Consider the following 21109-nt stretch of genomic DNA (forward strand, 5'->3'; position numbering starts at 1 on the left):
TCAACTTTTAGTCATCTTTTTCTGGTCTGCCAGGAAATAATCTTGCAATCAACGTTACGTCTTCCCTCTCCTTCATGTTGCTTGTTCTTCTTCAGTCCTGCCAAGTCAACCTCAGAGGTTACTCTCTAAACTTCTTTATTCTGCCCATGGGTACAGAGAAGCAATTAAAAATAGTTGCTATTTGGATTACTTAGGGAACCCATAAAGTCACGGTAAGTGGATGTTCATGTTGCATATGGAGGAGCTGACGATGTCATATGCGTGACTGAGAGAAAGTGGCTAGAAAGGCAAGCTGGAGGCCAAAAATGTCTAACTCTTGACAGTTTGGACTCATCATAGGTTTTTAAGCAGGAAAGTGACACAATCAAATGTGCATTTTCTAATGATAGGTGATTACACTGGAGGCCAAGAGACAAGTTGGCCAGTGTATCAAAACACAAAGGAAATCTGAAAGGAAGTCCAACCATATGGATAAGCTTTCGTATTTTCCTGTACCCATTTGTAAGTGTTCCATGAAGAATGCGACTCCACCTGAATACTCCTCCACTAGTGTTTTCTATCTTGGTAGCTGTCGCCAACATTTGCCCAGTTGTTCGCAAGAAATCTCGTTATCATCCTTAACATTTTGCTCTCTCTTACCTCCCACGTATAATCCATCACCGATTTCCTGTCAATTTAATCTTCTCATATGTCTTGATGAGACATATGTCTGACTTCTTTTTGTCTCCTCTGTCACTATCCTAGGCCATGACATAATAATCATTTCTCACCTGGGCTACTGCAAGAGCTGTCTAACTAGTCTCTCTTATTTCATTTTACCTTCACAAAACAATTCTCAAATTTTGACCTTCCAAAAGTACAAATCATACCATGTCACTCCCCTGCTTAGAAACCTTCCCTTTTTTCATGACTCTTAGACAGAGTGTTAAGTCTGTACAACTCCTAATGGCAGAGCCTCTATCCATCCAACCAGCCAAATCCAGAGCCCCTATGGAACTTCTTTCAATTCCAGAGAGGTAAGATATTAGCCAGGATCTCCTCAAATATCACCTCTCCATCGTTCCTTCTGTTCTTGTTCTTCATTAATAGGATTGTCAATTAAACATAGGATGGAACTTCTTCACGTGTCCTTTCAACACAACTTCACATTCACATATATATTTTTCATTCCATATCTTTTGGAATATATTCTGGATGTATTTCTTATTTTCATCTTCCAAGTTACTGGTTCTCTCTATAGCCAAATCCACTGTAGAGTAACTCTATGTGTTTTATTGTTTTTTTCCTGTTGTAGGGTGTTTTATTTACATTTTACTTACTATATGTATATTTTTTATTTCTGAGATTTTTGTTTCTTTCTCATATTCCTCTATTCTCAATTTATGTCTACCTACTTTGTGTGCATAATTTCCTGTTTGTGTAGATACTAGTCTCTCTCTTCTAAAGTTCTTCCTTTGAGGATCTATGACACACTTATTTTTAAGTCCTCCCTTGATCTCTATGTTCCTCCACACTGACCAGAGGGAATAGGGTCACCAACAGCAGCAGCAGCAGGTGTGACAAAGAGGGACCAGATGCAGGTAAGTTTTCTGAGGTAACTGATTGGACAGAAAAGCTGAGGGAAAGAGAAGAGTCTAGGAAGACATGTAATTTCAGCTTCAGTAAACTGGGTGTATGTTCATATGTCACTGAGAAAAGGAAAATATGAAGAAAAGCAAAACTGCACAGGCTTGGTGTTGGAAGGAACAAATGAGGACTGTTTTGAATATGTTGAGTTTGAGGTGCAAGGGACATCTAGATGGGCATGACAAGTAAGCAGATAGGTAGTTGTTTACATGGGTCAGGAGGTCAAGAATGAAGTGACAGCGGAAATTATGAGCATCTTATGGTGACGAGGCTGATGAATGCAAATAGATCACCACAAACTTGTCCCAGGGTAATGATCCATCTATAATCATTTTGAAAATTGATACAGCTTATCTCAAAGTCATTTGGTTGTCTTTTGATTATGGATGACTTTGATGGAAGGACAAAAATAGATCTTCATAAAGTCAATTCATAAGATATAATAATATATTTAGAATGCATGGTGGGAACAAGGTAAGGGATGTTCTTCTCACCAGGGCCACTCCTTTCATAATTATAGTTAATTGCATCATAGGACAGAAAAAGTACGAACATCACCTATTTCCTCTGCTCACATTATTATGATTTTACCACATATCAGGCCCTGTCCTAGGCACTGGGAACACACTTGGCCTGTGCGGAACATCACACAATGAATAAGTGGGGCCATATAGGATGTTACAAGTGCATATAACAAGGGCCTTCGTCTGATCTGAGAAATCTGAAGACTTTTAAGCAGCTTACTCTTCATCTGGGATGAAGAGTAAACAGGAGTTAGATAAGCAGAGAAATGAAGGGGCGGTAATTTCCAGTTAAGAGAAAAATCACATTTGTAAAGGCTCTGAGAACTATGCATTCATGAAAGGAAAAAAGTCAATTGTAATGAGAACCAAGACAGAGGAATTTGGGGGAAGCCACATTGACTCTAAGCAAAGCTGGTGATGTAGGCAAGAGCTGAGGATAGCAGGGTCCTAATAACCACAGCAAGGACGTCTGGAATTTATTCTAAGTGTGGCGGGAAAGTCACTGCAGAATGCCTGGGAGAATGCATCGGAGGGGAAGTAAGAGAGGTGACCGGGAGGCCAGCTGAGGAGGTAAGTGGAGACAAGTGAGAGCAGTGGCAGCAAGGATGGAGAAAAGGTGGACAGAATCAAGAATCATTTAGGAGGTAACCTTCACAGGACTTGCTATTTGAGAGACTTTGGGAGCTGCAGGGGAGGCTGTCCAGTGCCACGCTGGTACCACTGACTTAGTTAGAGGACCCACAAGTACATCTGATGGAAATTCTAGAAAAAACAACCTAGAAGAGCACATATTTTCTTTCCCTGAGGCTGTTCTCATTCCCTCGCAGTTCTGGGCACACTGCACAGGTCTATATACCCCTAGAGACAAAGTACAAGCTGCCTTTCTGCAGAACAAAACAGCTTTTTCTGGGAACCCAGAGTCCTGCTTAATGCTGAAATCTACATATTTATATACCTCTCCGCAAACTGCCTGTTGACCTAACAGGAAAATGAAGTACAAAGTGTGACACACGCAAAAGGTTCTAGAAATGTGAGATGTCTTAGTCACCAAACTCTCAAGAAAACACGGTTGATAAAAGGCTCTGTCCTGAGTTACCCAATGTGCTCTTAGTGACAGAGTTGGGGAAGGGAAATAGAATGGAGGAGACTATCACCCCTTCCTACCCAGAAAGCAAACTGAAATCTGTAGTTCATTTTCAGAAGAAAAAGCAGAACACTAGAGTTCATTCCTGTGCAATTAAACTGGGTTCTCAGCTGAGGGGAGACATGTTTTCTGTCTTTCTCTTCCAAAGCATGGCAAACTCTAAGATTTTATGAAGTTACATACACTCTCACATACAAAGGAACAGAGCTAAAACCAGAAAGGGAAGTACTTCGGTCACTTTACAGTAAAGGAAGTTTAAGAAATAGTTGTTACAGGGGCTTCCCTGGTGGCACAGTGGTTAAGAATACGCCTGCCAATGCAGGGGGCACAGGTTTGAGCCCTGGTCCAGGAAGATCCCACATGCCGTGGAGCAACTAATCCCGTGTGCCACAACTACTGAGCCTGCGAGCCACAGCTACTGAAGCCCATGAGCCTACAGCCCGTGCTCCATAACAAGAGAAGCCACCACAATGAGAAGCCCACACAGTGCAACGAAGAGTAGCCCCCACTCACCACAACTAGAGAAAGCCTGCGTGCAGCAGGAAAGACCCAAAGCAGCCAAAAACAAAATAAATAGATTTTTAAAAAAAGAAATAGTTGTTACAATACCAAATCCAAGAGTTGCAAAAATCAGATGAGCAATGACTATTCCTGTCCCAATAGCATTCTACCTGATTATGACAGCACAGAAAGTAGTGGTGCAACATCACCCAGGCTTTCTTAAGTGGAACAGAAGAAGCTCTTGAGGGTGTTATGTTCATACTCTCTGTACAGTAATTAAAGGTGAAGAACCATTAGGACCATTTTACTGATGGAAGCACTGAGGCACTCCATAAACGTTACTGAGGGAGCCAGAGGTATCACAAGCAGATAGAGCTAGAAATGTAGTGGGGTGTAGAGACAGTCATTTCTAAATCTGGGTCCAAGAGCATCAGTATCGCCATGGAGCTTGAAAAAAACAGGAATTCCCAGGCCTCGAACCACACCTACAAATAATCCTCTCTGTGTGTTCAATATGTTTCATAAGCAATTCAGATGCAGAACCAAGCTTGGGAGCCACTGATTTAGTCCATCCTTAACAAGGGGAAATTTGTCCCCCACCCTGGGGACACTGGCAATGTTTGAAGACATTTTTGGTTGTCACAACTGGGGGAGGGAATGCTACTGGCAACTAGTGGGTAAAGGCCAGGATACTGCTAAAATCCTACAATGCACAGGACAGCCCTCAAAACTCAGAATTATGCAGTCAAAAATGTCAATAGTGCTGAAGTTGAGAAATCCTGATGTAATCCAACCACTCGGGAAAGAACAGTCCAGAAAAATTACATGACTTTTCATTTCTGCAGGGCAAGGTTGGAGCTTCACTTTCCAGAAATTCAGTCTCATTTTCTTGATTCTATGGGATTTTTTATTACTATTACTGTGGTAAAATACACATAACATTAAAATTACAATCTTAAGTATTTTTAAACATAGTGTTCAGTGGTATTAAATACACTCAAATTGTATATTCTGTGTGATTGCATCTGAATTCAAGACTCTTTATTTGGAGCTCAACTGTCATTTTAGTTCACCAGGTTCTCAGTACTTAAATGTCTGGGGAATTATGGGTTTTCAGGCTGAAAAGCTAACTTTAATGCATTTAAGGAAAAGTTTGTATTATTGGTTCCAGTCTTGCTTGAAACATAAGACACTTGTTCTATGTATGACTGAAAAAAATCATAATTGGCTCCTAATGGTTTCTATTATTAAGCAGGGCACTGAGTGATTACCTCACCGAATCCCCACAATGCCAGGAAGGATGTATAAATATTGACAATTCTTCCTTACAAAGCAGGAGGCTTGTCCCCAGTCACACAGCACTTAGTGGCAGCCCAGATTTTGAGTCCAAATAAGTCTACCCAAAGTCCATGCCCATAAGCACCAGGCCAGCCTGCCTCTCCCAGTGTCCAGCCCCAAAGAAACCTGGCTTTCAAGGCTCTGTCTCACTTCAGGTGGGCTCCTTCTGTAATAACCCAGACCACTCGCCATATTTTCCCTAACTTTTAAGGTAATACAATCTTGGCTTTCATAATACAACATGTCCCTGGAAGTCACATTGTCCGTGGATGCAGCAGGCAAGCTGGCAGTGGCATAGGCATCTCTTCAAACCACCATTAAACTGAGCCCTAAGAGATGGAGAGACTCAAAGAGAACTACCAAACACATGAAATAAGCCAGACAGAGAAAGACAAATACCATCTAGTATCACTTATATGTAGAATCTACAAAAAAAAAAAAATCAAACTCATAGAAACAGAAAGTAGAAAAGTAGTTGCCAGAGGCTGGAAGGTAGGGGAAATATGGAAAGGTTGGTCAAAGGATATAAACTTTCAGCTATAAGATGAACAAGGCCTGAGGATCTAATGTAAAACATGGTGACTGTAGTTGATAATACTATACTGTATGATTTTAAATTTGCAAAGAGAGTAAAACTCAATTGTTCTCACCACATGTCAATTATACCTCAATAAAGCTGAAATGAAATTAAAAAAGAACTACTGAACAGATTTATGATTTAGTAGAAACTGTCTGGGTTTTAGTGTCACCCAGTGCTAGACTCAAATCAGTAGCTTCCTAACTGTGTGATCTGAGGCAACTCACTGAGCCTCTGAACAATTACGAACTGGGAAATATAAAGCCTGCCTTGCTGGACTGTAGGAAGGAGATGAAGTACTGTGTGCAGGGCACTTAACACAGTGCCTAGCACATAATATGTGCTGATTAGATGGTACATGCTATTATTACTACTACTACTACTAGTGTTATGTACAGAATGAGTTAAACTCCTATGTCAAGCACAAAAACATCAATGTACTTTATGTATTGAGCTTTAAAAATGAGTGAGCTTTATGGGTTAATTAAATTTATATGTATTGAATTATATCTTAAATATATTACAGAAATAGGACAGCTGAGGGAAAACCGTGGGCAATCATTTTGTACATGCTTGCCTAAAAACACATGCATCTATGTTTCTTTGAGAAAAATAAAATCTGCAACCATGTACGAGAAGGAGTGCTATTGTAATTTTTTCTGTTTGGAGAATGGAGAATAACCAGTGTTTTATTCTTATCTTTACTACTCACAATTCAAGCCAAAAGTAGACCCACATAAATAGAGATCATTGTGATGGACCACAGGATACAAATGTAGTATGTAAATCAGGCTGACCACCAAGAGCTTATAATAACATCTTATAATCTATTTATAATCTACATCTTATAATATACTTCAAAAGACATGGGCACATGTAAATAATATCAGACACAGGTTATATTAACTGTAAATAAAATCTACAGGCAAAGAAAATGGTATAAGAAGGATGGAGAAACAACTACATTACATGATCAAAAAAGACTTGAGCAGAAAGAAGGCTCTCCGCAGTGCCAGCAAAGCCAGGATTTAGAGGAGCGGAGAGGGGAAGAGAGTGCAGGAGGAATCCAAGCAGGCTGGCTGTTAGAAAGAAACTACAAGACATGAAAAAAAAAAAAAGGGCAAAAATGTGCAGGGACACACTCCTAAAGGGGCAGCTTCTACAAAGCAAGAGGGTACTTGAGAATTGCACGCAGCACCCGCAAATACCCTGAACCTGGGATACTGTAAAGGGAAATCATGGCAGGACATGAAGGCAAGCTAAGGAATCTGACTCAAGTCTCAGGGATACTAGAAAGCTCAAGAATCATCCGTGACTTTTTCTTTTAATTGTGGTATACTTTCTTCGAACAAACTGTTTCCCCAAAGCATCTAAAAATGAAAAGAGGTCAATAGCAGCTGCTGTGGCAGGAGTGAGCGTGGACAGCCTGGAAGCAAATGGCACACCCCCCTCACCCCTGAACCATTTGAGAAGGATCTGCAGAACTAAGATTGAAAACCACGCATCTCCTGCCATCATCCTCTCTGGGCCTGAACTTGCAGCATAGCAGTCTGCCCAAGTGTTTGATGCACAAGTAAGAGAGATGACCAGGGCTCCCTGCCTGCCAAGATGGCCCATGCTGGCTTTTCTTGATTAGAGATGAGATCTATCCTGTTGTATGGAGAGGATGGAGTTTGTACACTTGGGGCCATAAATAACACATCTAATGAACCCCGTTCTACATGAAATAACTTCCAAAAGTTGGTAACACCTATCAGACTCCCTTCCTTCAGGTTCACATATGAGCAGTTTTACCAACCATTTGCTTGTATTCTGTAGGCAACTGAAGGTTTATAGAGGGAAATAATGCATCCATTAAACAGAGAGATGAACTGATGACCAGTTAGTAGGACAAGCCGGTGACCAGAGCTGGTATTATTCAGAGAGAAGTTACACTTAAATCCACGAAAGAACATGGAATCTGAGCCAACGAGTGTCACTGGTGAACACGCAGACCAGAGGGCTAAGCACTGAGGTTGTGACTGATTTAGAAAGAAGGAGAAAGACACAGAACCATGCAGGAAACCCACAAAGACTAATCAGACAAGCAGGGAGAATCTCAGAACTGAAGCTTAATGAAGGGAGGGGGGTAGTTTCAAGAAGATACGAACGAGCAGCTTTGCCGAGTGACACCAAGACAGAGTGAGGACCACTCGATTTAGCAAACGGGAGGGCATAGGTGCCATCAAAGACAGCAACACCAGAGGGAGGGAAATTGTTATTCATACTAATATCAAGTAGATTCCAAAGCAACATGGATGACATATACTGACAGCACTTAGATTGGCTTGGAATGGAAAGACAGAAAATAAATTATACTCCAGCAAGAGAGTTACTAGGTCAAGAGGAAGATTTTCCAAGGTAGGTATAGAAGAGCTTCCTGTTGAAAGCAGAGGAGAAAAGAACAAATGAAGGGGATTTTGTTGGGCAAAGCCTCAGGTAAGGGGAGAGGACAAGTCAAAACACAGGTGGAGCAAAAGAGATGGGGGTTGGGACAGGCTGAATGCCTTAGGAAAAGAGTAGGGACACATCTTCCCTCCTCTGCTGGCAGTGGAAAAGCAAGACAGCATGACAGGAGACAAAAGCATCGAGTGGTGTTTGGAGGTGTGCAAACACATAGCAGAGAACTTCTGAGGCACGGATGGGAGCAGTGGCTTTCTGGCTTCAGTGTACTCGTAAAGAAAGGCATGTGGGGGAAGGACAGAGGCAGGAGAGACTGGAGGACCAAAGAGCATGTGCAAGGAACAGAGGGGCTGCTTCCCAGAATATTGGTGGGTGGCCAAGAGATGGGAGAAAATATTGTGGAGGAGTACTAGGGAGCCAGTGAATATTCCATAGCATGAATTGGCTGCATATCCAGTTAGCATGTTCCTTTATTACTAGCTGATGCCTCCCTCCCACTTGCCCTTTAATTTTTTCTCCTTCTAGACATTTATAAAGCTAAGCAGATAAAGAAGGAGAAAGGTGGGAAACTGTGCATGATGGAAGGGCAAGTAAAAACAAAAATCAGAGCATCTAATTTTCTAATTTCATGAGGACTTGCTTAAACTAGCAGCAATAATGCCTTTACTGAGTAATTACTCTGAGCTGGCAGTGTCCTATATTCTTTTCATATATTTTCTTTAATCTTCACAACCATCAAAGAAGTGGGAAATTATTGTCTCGACTTGACCAGGCGAAGATACCAAGGCTCACAGAGGCTAACTGGGTTCTCACAGAATGGGGGGCTCCAGGGCCCACACCCAGATTTAAATGTCCCAGAGCCCGTACGGTGTCTGTTAGGACACACTGCCTCTCAGCATTATGCCTCGTGTCAAAAGCGCTAGGGGGGGCTTCCCCGGTGGCGCAGTAGTTAAGAGTCCGCCTGCCGATGCAGGGGACACAGGTTCATGCCCCGGTCTGGGAAGATCCCACATGCCGCGGAGCGGCTGGGCCGGTGAGCCGTGGCCGCTGAGCCTGCGCGTCCGGAGCCTGTGCTCCGCGACGGGAGAGGCCACAACAGTGAGAAGCCCGTGTACCGCCAAAAACAAAGTGCTAGGGTTTTGACACTCTTGACTAAGAAATATGCTGTTCAAAAAATATTAGGTTAACAGGAAGAGTGGATGGGGAGCCTTTTTGGCTCTGTGTATCCAGACAATCATCACCTACAGCCTCAAGTGGCTCTTGAGGTTGAAAGCCAACAACAGACAGTGAAGGCAGGAGCAGAGGCTGCCGTCATGAACAAAAGAGCTAGCTGACAGCTCTTCCGAGAGCCTCATATGACAGCAAACTCCAGTTGTGAGAAGCTCCTTGGGGCTTTTCCTGTGGAGTGGAAACACAGAATTGTCTCCTCAAAATTCAGAAGGAAGGTAAACCAATCCACTCCAAGCAGACATCCCCTTGAACCTCATGGGCCCTGGCTGAGCAGAACAGATCCCCACTCAGGAAGCTCCCTCTCCTGGTTGTTCATTAATTAAATATTCACTTCTTAAGGAAGGTTGTTCACCAGGCACTAGAGAAACAATATTCAAAAATGGAGTAACTCGGGCTCATGACTGTTTCTCACGAGCCCCTGCATGATGCAATGTGGGAGGCCCTGCTTTGGACTCACCTAATGCTCGTCACAAACCAGATTAAGGACCCATCCCTGGTCAGCAGAATCACAGTCTCTGCAGCTGAGCTGGGGATGTGCGTTACTCACCAGCTCCCCGGGTGACTCTGGGGCACACACAAGGTTGAGGACCACTGGTTTAAGCTGATTGACAAGGACAACACAGTGTGACAAGTGGAGGGGTACTGGAGGTTTGGGGAGAAGATGGGGCAGCAATGCCTGACCCAGCTTCCAGAAATTCCTTTTAGTGAAATGGTAGCTAAGAGCAAAGGAGCAAAGGTAACGTGCAATGGGAGAGAAACAGGTGGTGTGACCTTTATTGAACAAGGTAGAAGATTAGGAGAAAACCCCAGTAATAATCACTGCTCAAGTCTTCCTTGTTTGTGCAAATACATTTCCAATTCTTGTGCCAACTTCCAACTGGATCAAGAAACAGCACCTGGGGACCTCCCTGGTGGCCCAGTGGTAAAGAATCTGCCTTCCAATGCAAGGGACGCGGGTTTGATCCCTGGTCAGGGAACTAAGATCCCACGTGCTGCAAGGCAACTAAACCCGCGTGCCAGAACTACTAAGCTCACGTGCCTCAACTGGAGAGCCTGTGAGCCGCAAACTACAGAGCGCATGTGCCCTGGAGCCTGTGCGCCACAACGACAGAGCCCACGCACTCTGGAACCCGTGTGCCACAACTAGAGGGAGAAAACCCACACGCCACAACCGGAGAGAAGCCCGCGCGCCACAATGAAAGATCCCGCATGCCTCAACGAAGATCCTGCGTGCTGCAACTAAGACCCAAAGCAGCCAAAAATAAATTAAATAAATAACAAATCTTAAAAAGAAAAAAGAAACAGCACCTGATACCAAAACTGCCACTCTCCAACTTCAGCGGCTGCAGGGCAAAAAGGGACTGGGTCTCTAACTCGTTGTGGAGGCCTCCCTATGGCATTAGCAGGAGCCCTACAATTCAGCCAACGGTTTAAAAGTTCAGTCTTCAAAGTACAGGAGGCCTGGGTTTCTGTCCTGGTCTCACTGACTAGGAAATCATCTAACTTCTATGAACCTCAAAATTATCACGTATAAATGTAGAACCATCACCAAGAAGGAGACAAGGAAACTTCATGTGCCTCTTGATATGACGCCCTGAAGAGGACACAACTTCATCTCTCTTGCCTGTCTGCCAAAAATGCAAAACCCGAATCTAATTGGAAGGAAACATCGGAGAAACCCAAACTGAAGGACATTCCACGAAACAGCTGTCCTGTACTCTACAATACTATCAAGGTCACAAAAGATGAAGAAAGACTAAGGAACCATTCTAGATCCATGAAGACCAGAGAGACATGGCAATAAATGTAATACATGATCCTGGAGGGATGTCAGACTGTGAGGAAAATACCTATCAAGGACCTTATTGGGATACTTGATGAAATTTGAATATGGGCTTTGGGCTTTGAATTAGATGATAATGTTGAACTAATGTTCAATTTTCTGGTTTCTTTAAAGAGACTGTGGTTATGTAAGAGAATGATTTTGTTCTTAAGAAGGACACATTGAGTATTTAGGGGTAAAGGGAGATGACGCTCCTAAGTCACCCTCAAATGGTTCAAAAGGGGGTAGGTATACTAGAGAGAGAAAAAACAGTAAAGCAAATGAAGCAAAATGTTAATAATTAGTGACTCTAGATAAAAGGTAGACAGGAATTCCTTTGTACTGTTCTTGTCATTTCTGCGTGTGAAATTGTACTGAAGTAAAGTTACTCTTCAAAACTATCAGGCCATGAAAAACAAGGGAAAGACTCAGAAATTGTCAAAGACTGAAGAAGACAAAGGGAACATGAAACATTACAATGCAGTTGGTATTCCTGCACTGGATCCTGTAACAGAAGGATATTAGTGGAAAAACTGATGAAATCCTAATAAATTTTGTAGTTCAGTTACTAGTAATCTACCATAGTTTTGGCAAATGTACCACAGTTATATTAAGATGTTACCATCAGGAGAAACTGAGTGAAGGGTATACAAAAACTCTCAATACGATCTTCGTAATTCGTCTATAAATTTAAACTTGTTCCAAAATAAAAAGAATATTTTTTAAAAAATTATTAAGACACACATACAGCAAAGGCCATCCCCAAAGGCAGAAACAAGATACTGACTCCACAGGCTCCTAAGAGTATGTATCAAGAGCTACTGTCTTAAAGAAGAGGTTTCCAAACACCCTGGGCCATGGCAGAAGCAAAAGGAAATAGTCTACCTAAACCACTGACTTAGAATCTCTGGGGCTGGGGCCCCAGAGAACATGTGAACAAGTGCCCCAGGTGGTTCTGATGTGGCCTTGGGCTTGGGTACCTGGTATCCAGCTCAGCATTTCTCAGACTTAACTACACAAGGAATCTCCTGGGGATCTTGTTAAAATGCACATCTGGGTCAGGAGGTCTGGGTAGGGTCTGCGACTCTGCATATCTACTGAGCTCTCAGGTGATGCCCAAGCAACTGGTCCTCAGCCCCACCTATGGAGAAGGCAAAGCAACAAGACAGAAGGGGCCTGGGTCCATGACACTGGGGCATCATGCCAGCCCAGGACTGCCATGTGGACTTGAGAGGCCAACTTCTATCTCTTTGAACCACTGTTCTCTTGGGTTGTAGACAAACCTAATTTTAACAACATTTAGTCTTCACCAAGTAGTCCAGCCATATTTTAAAGTAACATTCAACACATATCCTCTCTCAAACAGCATGTGAAAACAAGGTAAACAACTGTTGTCTGACACAAATGTATATAAAATTGCTGGGCGGGCTTCTCTACTTTCATGGGTTGCTTCTGAAGTCAACAAAATCTGCCTCAGAGAACAGTTTAAATGACTATGACATGCTGGTCTGATGACACCTTTTTTGAAAACAAACCTAAAAATGTACCCTTTCTTACATTCATGCTCAAACTCAACTAATTCTTATTTGACCTTTATAATTTATTCTAATGAATCCTTTGGGTCCACACAATGCCGTGTAAATTTTGCAGTGGTCTTCAATCAGATAATAAAATCTGACCAGAAAAAATGTATAGATCATAAAATAGTATCAGAAAAGTATAGATCATAAAATAATATCAAGAACATAAAAAGTGGAGTTGCCATGGTACCCTAATTTTGAAAATGTAGAAAGCCATCTAGAATCCTATACTATATGTTTCATGAAACCCTTAAGCATACACTAGGCCTCAATTTCTTTTTCCTTTAAATCATTTACAATGACAAAACCCACCTTCCTGAGATAGCCTGTAATCAATAGTAAATGAGAGTTACATCATGAGACTGTCAAACTAAACGATGCCTCCATAGGTAAAACCATTTTAAAAATCTTGACATTTTTTCATTCAGTAAAAATGTACTGAGTATTTATTACATACAAGACAATATACTAGACCCAGAGTGCATTTTACTCTAATAATAAAATTACAACCGGCTAGGATCCGAGACCCATTCCTCTACACTAATTTCATGATCAAACTATTTTTTTTTAATACAGCAGGTTCTTACTTGTCATCCATTTTATACACATCAGTGCATACATGTCAATCCCAATCGCCCAATACATCACACCACCACCACCACCACCACCCCGCCACTTCCCCCCCTTGGTGTCCATATGTTTGTTCTCTACATCTGTGTCTCAATTTCTGCCCTGAAAACCAGTTCATCTGTACCATTTTTCTAGGTTCCACATATACGCGTTAATATACGATATTTGTTTTCCTCTTTCTGACTTACTTCACGCTGTATGACAGTCTCTAGATCCATCCACGCATGACCAAACTATTAATATGACAAAGTAGCAACATACTTGTTGGCTGCTTATGCAAAAACCAAAGAGAAGAGTGATTCCAAAAATTAAGATCTGTGTTGTCTATGATAAAACAATCAGCACATAGTCATGAGTCTCTGCAAGGCAGGGCTGGGACGGCCTCCACTGTGTCAACTGCCCAGAGTCTAGTCCTCTTGTCCCTCCTGCCTCCCTCACAGCTTTAGACACAAACCCTGTATTGACACACTCCAAGTAGATGTTGGATGAGTATAAAAACCCCATCCATCGCCACTGCATGTGGTACAGAAATCAAACTACACTGCAACTATTATCACACCAATTTTTCAACACAGCCAGAGAGAGAACAGGAGAAAAAAGAGCTATCTGAAGTCTGTGTAAATTCAGAATAGAAGGGAAACTAAAATAACCCCTAAACGACTGCCAGTATTACTAACCTGGTCGATTTCCATGAGCTTGGGGTAGGCACCCGGCCATTCTATGGCCACCTTGACGATGTCCGCAGGTGGTGGCATTGCAAATCCCCGCGATGTCCAAAGCCGGTGGAAGCGGGATCCTACAGTGTAGATGGCCGCACGTGTCTATACCTAATGAGGAATGACAAAAAGAGAAAGAGAAGTCGCTCAGTGCAGATGCTGGGTGAATTTTATCACTTCCTGTTTTCACTGGTGGTTTTGGTACAAGAAACGGCTCTGGGTGCAGAAGACACAGGGTGCCAACTGCACCATTCACGGGTGGCTCCAGAGGAGAGAAGGCAAAGGAGGGGAAGGTGCCAATGCCGTGGAGTTGGAGACGAGGCCCCGGAGAGGCAACAGCCTCCCAAGGCCTCAGTGGGAAGCAAGGCGTCCCTTACTGCCTGCTTCTACTCTGAATGGTGCCCAGGGTCTGAATGAGCCTGGCTCACTCTGCCCAGAAGTGCATGCAAACTCCTCGTGATCAGCAGCCTTCGGAAGGACGGATTGTCCAGGAAGTCATGGCCAGGAAGCAGCATATCTTTAAAGTGTTTTCTGTGTGTCACAAATAGAGCTCCTCCGCACTATAGCAACCAAGATATCATAAGGAAGGCGCAATGCCCCAAGGTTCACACACATGCACACACACTCCCTCCCCAAGGCCAGTTCACAAGATGAGAAGAAAATTAACTGTAGTGCCTAGTACAGCATTCAGAACAGACCCTGAATTCTCACTGGAATGAACAGTGTTGCTTTACACAAAGGAAGTAAGATTATCCTCTGCTGCCTCTCTCTCCCAGACTCACTCGTTTCTTTTAGGATAACTTTTTTAACTTAATATTTTGAGGGGCTTCCCTGGTGGCTCAGTGGTTAAGAATTCTCCTGCCAATGCAGGGGACATGGGTTCGAGCCCTGGTCCGGGAAGATCCCACATGCCGCAGAGCAACTAAGCCCGTGCTCCACAACTACTGAGACTGCGCTCTAGAGCCCAAGCTCACTGTAACTAGAGAAAGCCTGCGTGCAGCAACAAAGACACAATGCAGCCAAAAGTAAATAAATAAAATAAATAAATTAAAACAAAATAAATAAATAAATTAATTAAAACTTAATATTTTTGAACAGGTAAAACACTCATGTGATTCCAAACTCGAACGTGTGTGCATGTGTGTGTGTGCATGTAAAGACAGCGTAGAATCTCCCTCCTCCTGAAATGATACACCCACCCAATATTCACTTCTATCCCCACCCCTCCAGCTAGCCACTGTTACTAGTTTATTATGTATCACTCCAGAACTTCTTCAGGTATGTAAGTCAAATGCAAAAGCATATTATATTCCCCACTTTCTTTACATAAAAGGCAGCATTCTATACCCTGGTGTTTTTTCATTTCATGTATCTTCTAAATCCTTCTATATTAATACAAATTTTGTGTCCTGGTTCCTTCTACAGCTGCATAGTTGTTCTTTGTATCTTTTTTTTTAATATTTTATTTGATTTCTTTATGTTTATCAGCCTTTTATTTTTTTTTTACATCTTTACTGGAGTATAATTGCTTTACAATGTTATGTTAGTTTCTGTTTTACAACAAAGTGAATCAGTTATATGTATATGTATATCCCCATATCCCCTCCCTCTTGAGCCTCCCTCCCACCCTCCCTATCCCACTCCTCTAGGTCATCACAAAGCATCAAGCTGATCTCCCTGTGCTATGAAGCAACTTCCCAGTATCTTATCTGAAGAACCAGTCCCCTGCCGTGGGCCACTGGGTGATCTCTCACCTTTGGCTGTTATAAACAAGCCTCTGGTGAAAAATCTTATGCATACATCATTTTGCTCATGTGCAAGCATATTTTTACAGTAGATTCACAGAAGTAAAATTGTTGGGTCAAAGAGCACAGGCAGTTTTAGATTTTGACAGCCATCTCCAAATGTATCTCCATAGTGAGAGTTGTACCAATCTATACTCCCTTTAGCAATGGATGAGGCTTGCCTCTTTACACACAGACTCACCAACAGATTGAACTTTTGCACACCTGATGCATTGAAAAAAAAATGTATCTCAATGTACTTTCCTTTTATTTAATTTAATTAATTAATTTATTTATTTTTGCCTGCGTTGGGTCTACATTGCTGCGTGCGGGCTTTCTCTAGTAGCAGCGAGCCGGGGCTACTCTTCGTTACGGTGTGCGGGTTTCTCACTGTGGTGGTTTCTCTTGCTGCGGAGCATGGGCTCTAGGTGCGTGGGCTTCAGTAGCTGCGGTGCGCAGGCTCAGTAGTTGTGGCGCGCGGGCTTAGTTGCTCCACAGCATGTGGGATCTTCCCAGACCAGGGCTCGAACCTGTGTCCCCCGCATTGGCAGGCAGATTCTTAACCACTGCACCACCAGGGAAGTCCTCAATGTACTTTCAGTGTCTATTTCTCTTATTGTGAGAGAGGTTGAATATAAAGATGCAAAGTTCCATGTCTACTTTTCTGTGAACTGTCCAGATACTTTGCCTTTTTTCTACTGGGTTCTTAGCCTTCTTCCAGAAATTGATCTCTGTATGAAGATGCTAATCAAACATGTGCCTCTGGTTCTTTATCAAACCAGAGTGGGCCTTGTCAGTTACTATCCCCCCTGGAGCTCAGTGGCCATTGGGCGTGACTAAGATGATAGAGATAGCAGAGTTAATAATAGCAGCCTAATGGCAGTTAATCATAACAACACCAGCAGTTATATGAATAACTAACTTCATCAGAGCTGACAAGTAAAGGAAATGACGCAAAACAGAACCGCTGTCCCTTTGGTCAAGGATGATGAAGACAGCCTTGATCGTCACAGTGTGACGATAATGAGTGCTAACCAGCAGAGGCAAATCTTCAAAGCAGTGGTTCAATAGCTCGTTCAACAAATAATTACTGAGCCCTACTCTGTACTAGCCCCGTTCTCAGTGCTGGGGATACAGCAGCAAATCTACACGTTAGGTGGCGTCAAGGGACATGGACAGAAATGAATCAGGGAAGGAGAATCTGAAGCATGTGAGTATATCTCTGTGGGAGGGGCAGGACTGCAGTCTTAAATAGGGAAACCAGGGAAAGCATCAGTGAGACACAGCATCTGAGTAAAGACCTATGAGAAGTGAGGAGGTGAGCCATGTGGACATCTGGAGGAATCATGTCACAGGCCAAGGGAACACGTCGACTGAAAAAAAAATGCACAACCTAAAAGTTGAGAGTTATGTTTTATTGATTGGACATTCTTAGGACTTCAAGCCCTGAGGCAGCATCTTACATTACCCTGAGCAAACTGCTCTGAAGAGGAAGGGGGGAGCCAGGATATATAGGAGTTTTTGCAACAACACCAGGAAGTCAGAACAAAGATTACTGTTAATAAAAGACAACTAGATACCTCAAGTTAAAGAATTTAATGCTTTTCTATGCATGGGAAGATGCAAGAGTCTGGGCTCACTGAAATCATTCCTTTGATATGCACCTCAGCTATCTGGGGCCAGTAGTGTTTCCTCATCCAGAGTTTCCTCAAGCTGCACCATAGGGGTTGGCTGCAGTCTGATGACTGCTAGATGGCAAGCGTTCTTTGTTTCCTTCCTGAGTGCCCTCAGGGCTCACAATCAGGGTGGCTGTAATGTGGTAGCTAGATTCTTTGTTTACCAATATGGTAGGCAATATTCTATTTCTCAAACAGCAAGTGCAAAGGCCCTGAGGCAGAAGCATGCCTTGTATATTCCAGAAAGAGGTGAGTGGCCAAAGCCAAGCAAGTAAGAGCTAGAGTAATAAGAGAATGAGTTCCAGCAGCTGTTGGATCATAACTTGGTAGGTTCATTGACCGTACTCTTGTCCCCCCTAGACACTCCTACACTAACTCTTGGTCGTGACTTCTAAAGAAGAAAGTCCATGTCCATGCACACCTATTCAGAATATAAATTGGTACAACTTTCCAGAGGTACTTTTGGCAGACTGTACCAAAAGCCTTAAAATTCTGTGTTCCCTTTGAGTGATTTTACTTTTCTAGGATGCTTCCTCAAGAAATAATTATTAACTTAACCATAACAATGCCAATTGCTGTTTTGGTTGTAATTCCCCAAACTTGAAAACAATTTAATATTCAACAACAGGGACCTGCTACATAAATTATGGATCTCCTAGGTACAAATACAAGCAGACAATCTGCACTGGGACAGACTTCTTCATAGTCTCTACACTCTTTTAATTCACTTGAGAATTCCAAGGACAGTGTATTTTATCTGTACCAAGTCACTTCAATTCAAGATCTAGATTCAATTACACTTCCTAGAGTAAGAGTTAAGAAAACAGGTTCTAATGTGAAAACAGACTCAGTATAAATATCAGGTAACACTATTCAAAACAAAGAACACATAATCTTGGTGGTTAAGAGAGTAGATAATAGAAATAAAAATGCATTTTGAGCACCTTCCTCCCAACTCTACACAAAATAGTCTAGAATTACACTGAAAGAGGTCATCTGGCCTTCCAGGAATCAAAGGCCAAGCGTGCTTTTTTCCTTTTTAACTGATATTTATTTCTCAAAGACTCTTCAGACAAAACCTGTTGAACAGGTGAGAATAGAATAATGCAGTTCTCCCTGTGTCTCTGTGGAGAACAACATTAGAGCAGTGTACAAAGCAGCCATTGAGAGCAAAGAGGCGAGGTGCATCCCTTGGGAACTCACTTAACCAGCCAAATTAGACCTCATCAGTTTTCCCCACGTTAACAAATGGCACAGACAGGGTGCAGCCAGGCTCCCATGGGTAGAGCCAGGTGCACAAGTGCAGAATGAATAATCTGATCCACGTCGTTATCCTCAGAAGTCCACATTTTATCCTCTTGAATTGATATTTCCAAGAGGGAACAGTTAGCTCTGAGGCTTCTATATATAGTCACTGTTGCTACTGATGTAATTCAGAAGAGAAAGTTTGTAGCTCAGGTTTTCTTGCCCTTGGCACTGTTAGCGTTCGGGGCCATAGTCCTTTGCTGTGGGGCTGTCCTGTACATTGTAAGATGGTTCGCAGCATCCCTGGCCTCTACCTACTAGAGGTCAATACTCCTCTTTAGCTGTGACAGTCAGAAATTTCTCCAGACATTGCCAAAAGTCCTCTGCGAGGCAAAATCATCCTCCAGTTAAGTTGTGAGCTACCAAGTTCTCTGGGCAGATTACTAATGATCAGGGAAACCCATGGCTGAACTTCACACAAGACAAACAGTCTCATCAGACTCTCCAAGAAACATCAACACGCAGGCCCAGTGCTTGATCAGGCATAACTGAGATGGAAATGCATTTCTAAATTTCAGTCAACAAATACAATCTCCTAGAGTCTTTGCTTCCCCAGGCACAGCACTCAGGGCACTTGAGTCTTCTGGTCAACCTCCCCCTACCACACCTGGAGCACTCTTATGGCAGGGTGCCCATCCTGAACACAGTTACATCACCAGGGCACACAAGCATCTCATTCATGGTGTCGGCTGAATGCATACTTTCCACGACTGACATCTCATCAGAGCTACTGGCAATAAAACCAAGTCTAGTCAAAACTGCCCAGTAAATACAAGCTGCATGAATTTGTGTAATAAACTCCTTGATATAATAATTCTTATGCAAGCTAAAATTTAAGAATCACTAAAGGGAAGTATAGGCTAGACCTTCCAACCACTCTGCCTTGTGGTTCTCCCTACCTAGGGAATGAGTGGAGAATTCTACAATGTTCCTGCTTCACTGCTGATTGATTTACTTTATTCCAGTACCAAGATTCTACAACCTTAATATGCATGTCAAAGAGATTGTTTATAGTTGAGTGAATTAAATGAAAAAAAGGAGTCACTTCTCACTTGGGAGTTAGTTACCAAAATCTGCATGTCAGATGTGACTCTATAACCCCTGAGCAAGTTGAAATTGTCTTTATCATTCTGCTGAATGTCTCCTTCTTATCTTTGGGTCATGTCTCCAAGACAATGGAAAAAAAACACTCTTGATTCCCATCTAGAAATCTGTCTGTCGCTACACATTGTTCTAAGCCCAAAGTGCTACGCGTCTGTGTTGGAAACTCATCTCACTAAAGTCTCTTAAAGATCTGTTACATCTCTCCCTGTTTATCCAGGCAGCTTGATTAGGTCTTGGAGTTCATAAAATTCCCAAATACCTCACACATTTTTTTCTGCTGAATTTTCCATATAGTTTTAGTTTTGGGTCCCTGAATGGCTTTAAATCCTTTTATTTTATTTCTAGACTTTCTGTTACACCAGCAAACCCTATTAGGAGAATAAAAAGTTAAGCCTATGAGGATGTTCTATAGGACCTGTGTAGTGGGAAAACTAGCACGATTGCCCTGGTGAACTGTGTGCCACCACAAACTCAAAGAGCCTGACAGATGGATCAGCAGAGGCCAAAAGGCAGATCAATGGGAAAGAAACACCAAACAGCTGGAGAAACGATTTGCTTCAACTCCTCTGTCCCTTTTCTCCATAGGCAAGCTGTCCTCTGCCCCACTCACCATCATTATCCACTTATGACAGATAATAGGTTTATAATGATTATGGGAATGAATAGTGGGGGAGGGAGAACTAGTCCCATATTTTAAATGTTAAGTGGTCCTTGACAGAAAAAGAAATAGACAATGTTTTCCCTTGGCATTGGAGTTACATACAAAGGAAAAGGACCTCTGAAAGTGGAACTGAAAGCAGCCTTTCTCTGTGTACTATGTAGAGGAGGGGGGGAAAGAGAAATCAAACAAACAAAAAAAACCTTTCCTCAATCCTCTTAGGTTTAGTAGCTGAGGCATGGAAATTAAACTAACAAAACAAAGATTAACAGGAGAAAAAAAGTTTATTTATTCATGCAATGCCTATACGTGCAGAAGAACTCAGAGATGAGTAACTCAAAGAGATGGTTAAAAGTTGGAGCTCACAAACCATCTTAACAAGGTGTGATAAAGTGTGGAGAAAAGGCTAGACAAAGGACGAGGGGGTTAGGGCTTCTTGGGTGGGGGTGGGG

The 21109-nt window shown here is 42.5% G+C and overlaps 1 protein-coding gene across 4 annotated transcripts in view; it reads right to left on the reverse strand.

Moving 5' to 3' along the window:
• Positions 1 to 14312, reverse strand: part of ELMO1 (engulfment and cell motility 1) — a 457219-nt gene extending 442907 nt beyond the window's left edge. For 3 of the 4 annotated variants that reach the window (XM_065884095.1, XM_065884098.1, XM_065884096.1), the window contains exon 1: positions 14092 to 14169. In XM_065884095.1, the coding sequence (XP_065740167.1) occupies positions 14092 to 14169 (78 nt within the window). Of the gene's footprint in view, positions 1 to 14091 lie in introns of all 4 variants that reach the window. The other variant, XM_065884097.1, reaches the window with a different exon arrangement.
• Positions 14313 to 21109: the final 6797 nt, after the last annotated feature.

Source organism: Phocoena phocoena, chromosome 9, assembly GCF_963924675.1.
Source record: "Phocoena phocoena chromosome 9, mPhoPho1.1, whole genome shotgun sequence".
Classification (NCBI taxonomy): Eukaryota; Metazoa; Chordata; class Mammalia; order Artiodactyla; family Phocoenidae; genus Phocoena; species Phocoena phocoena.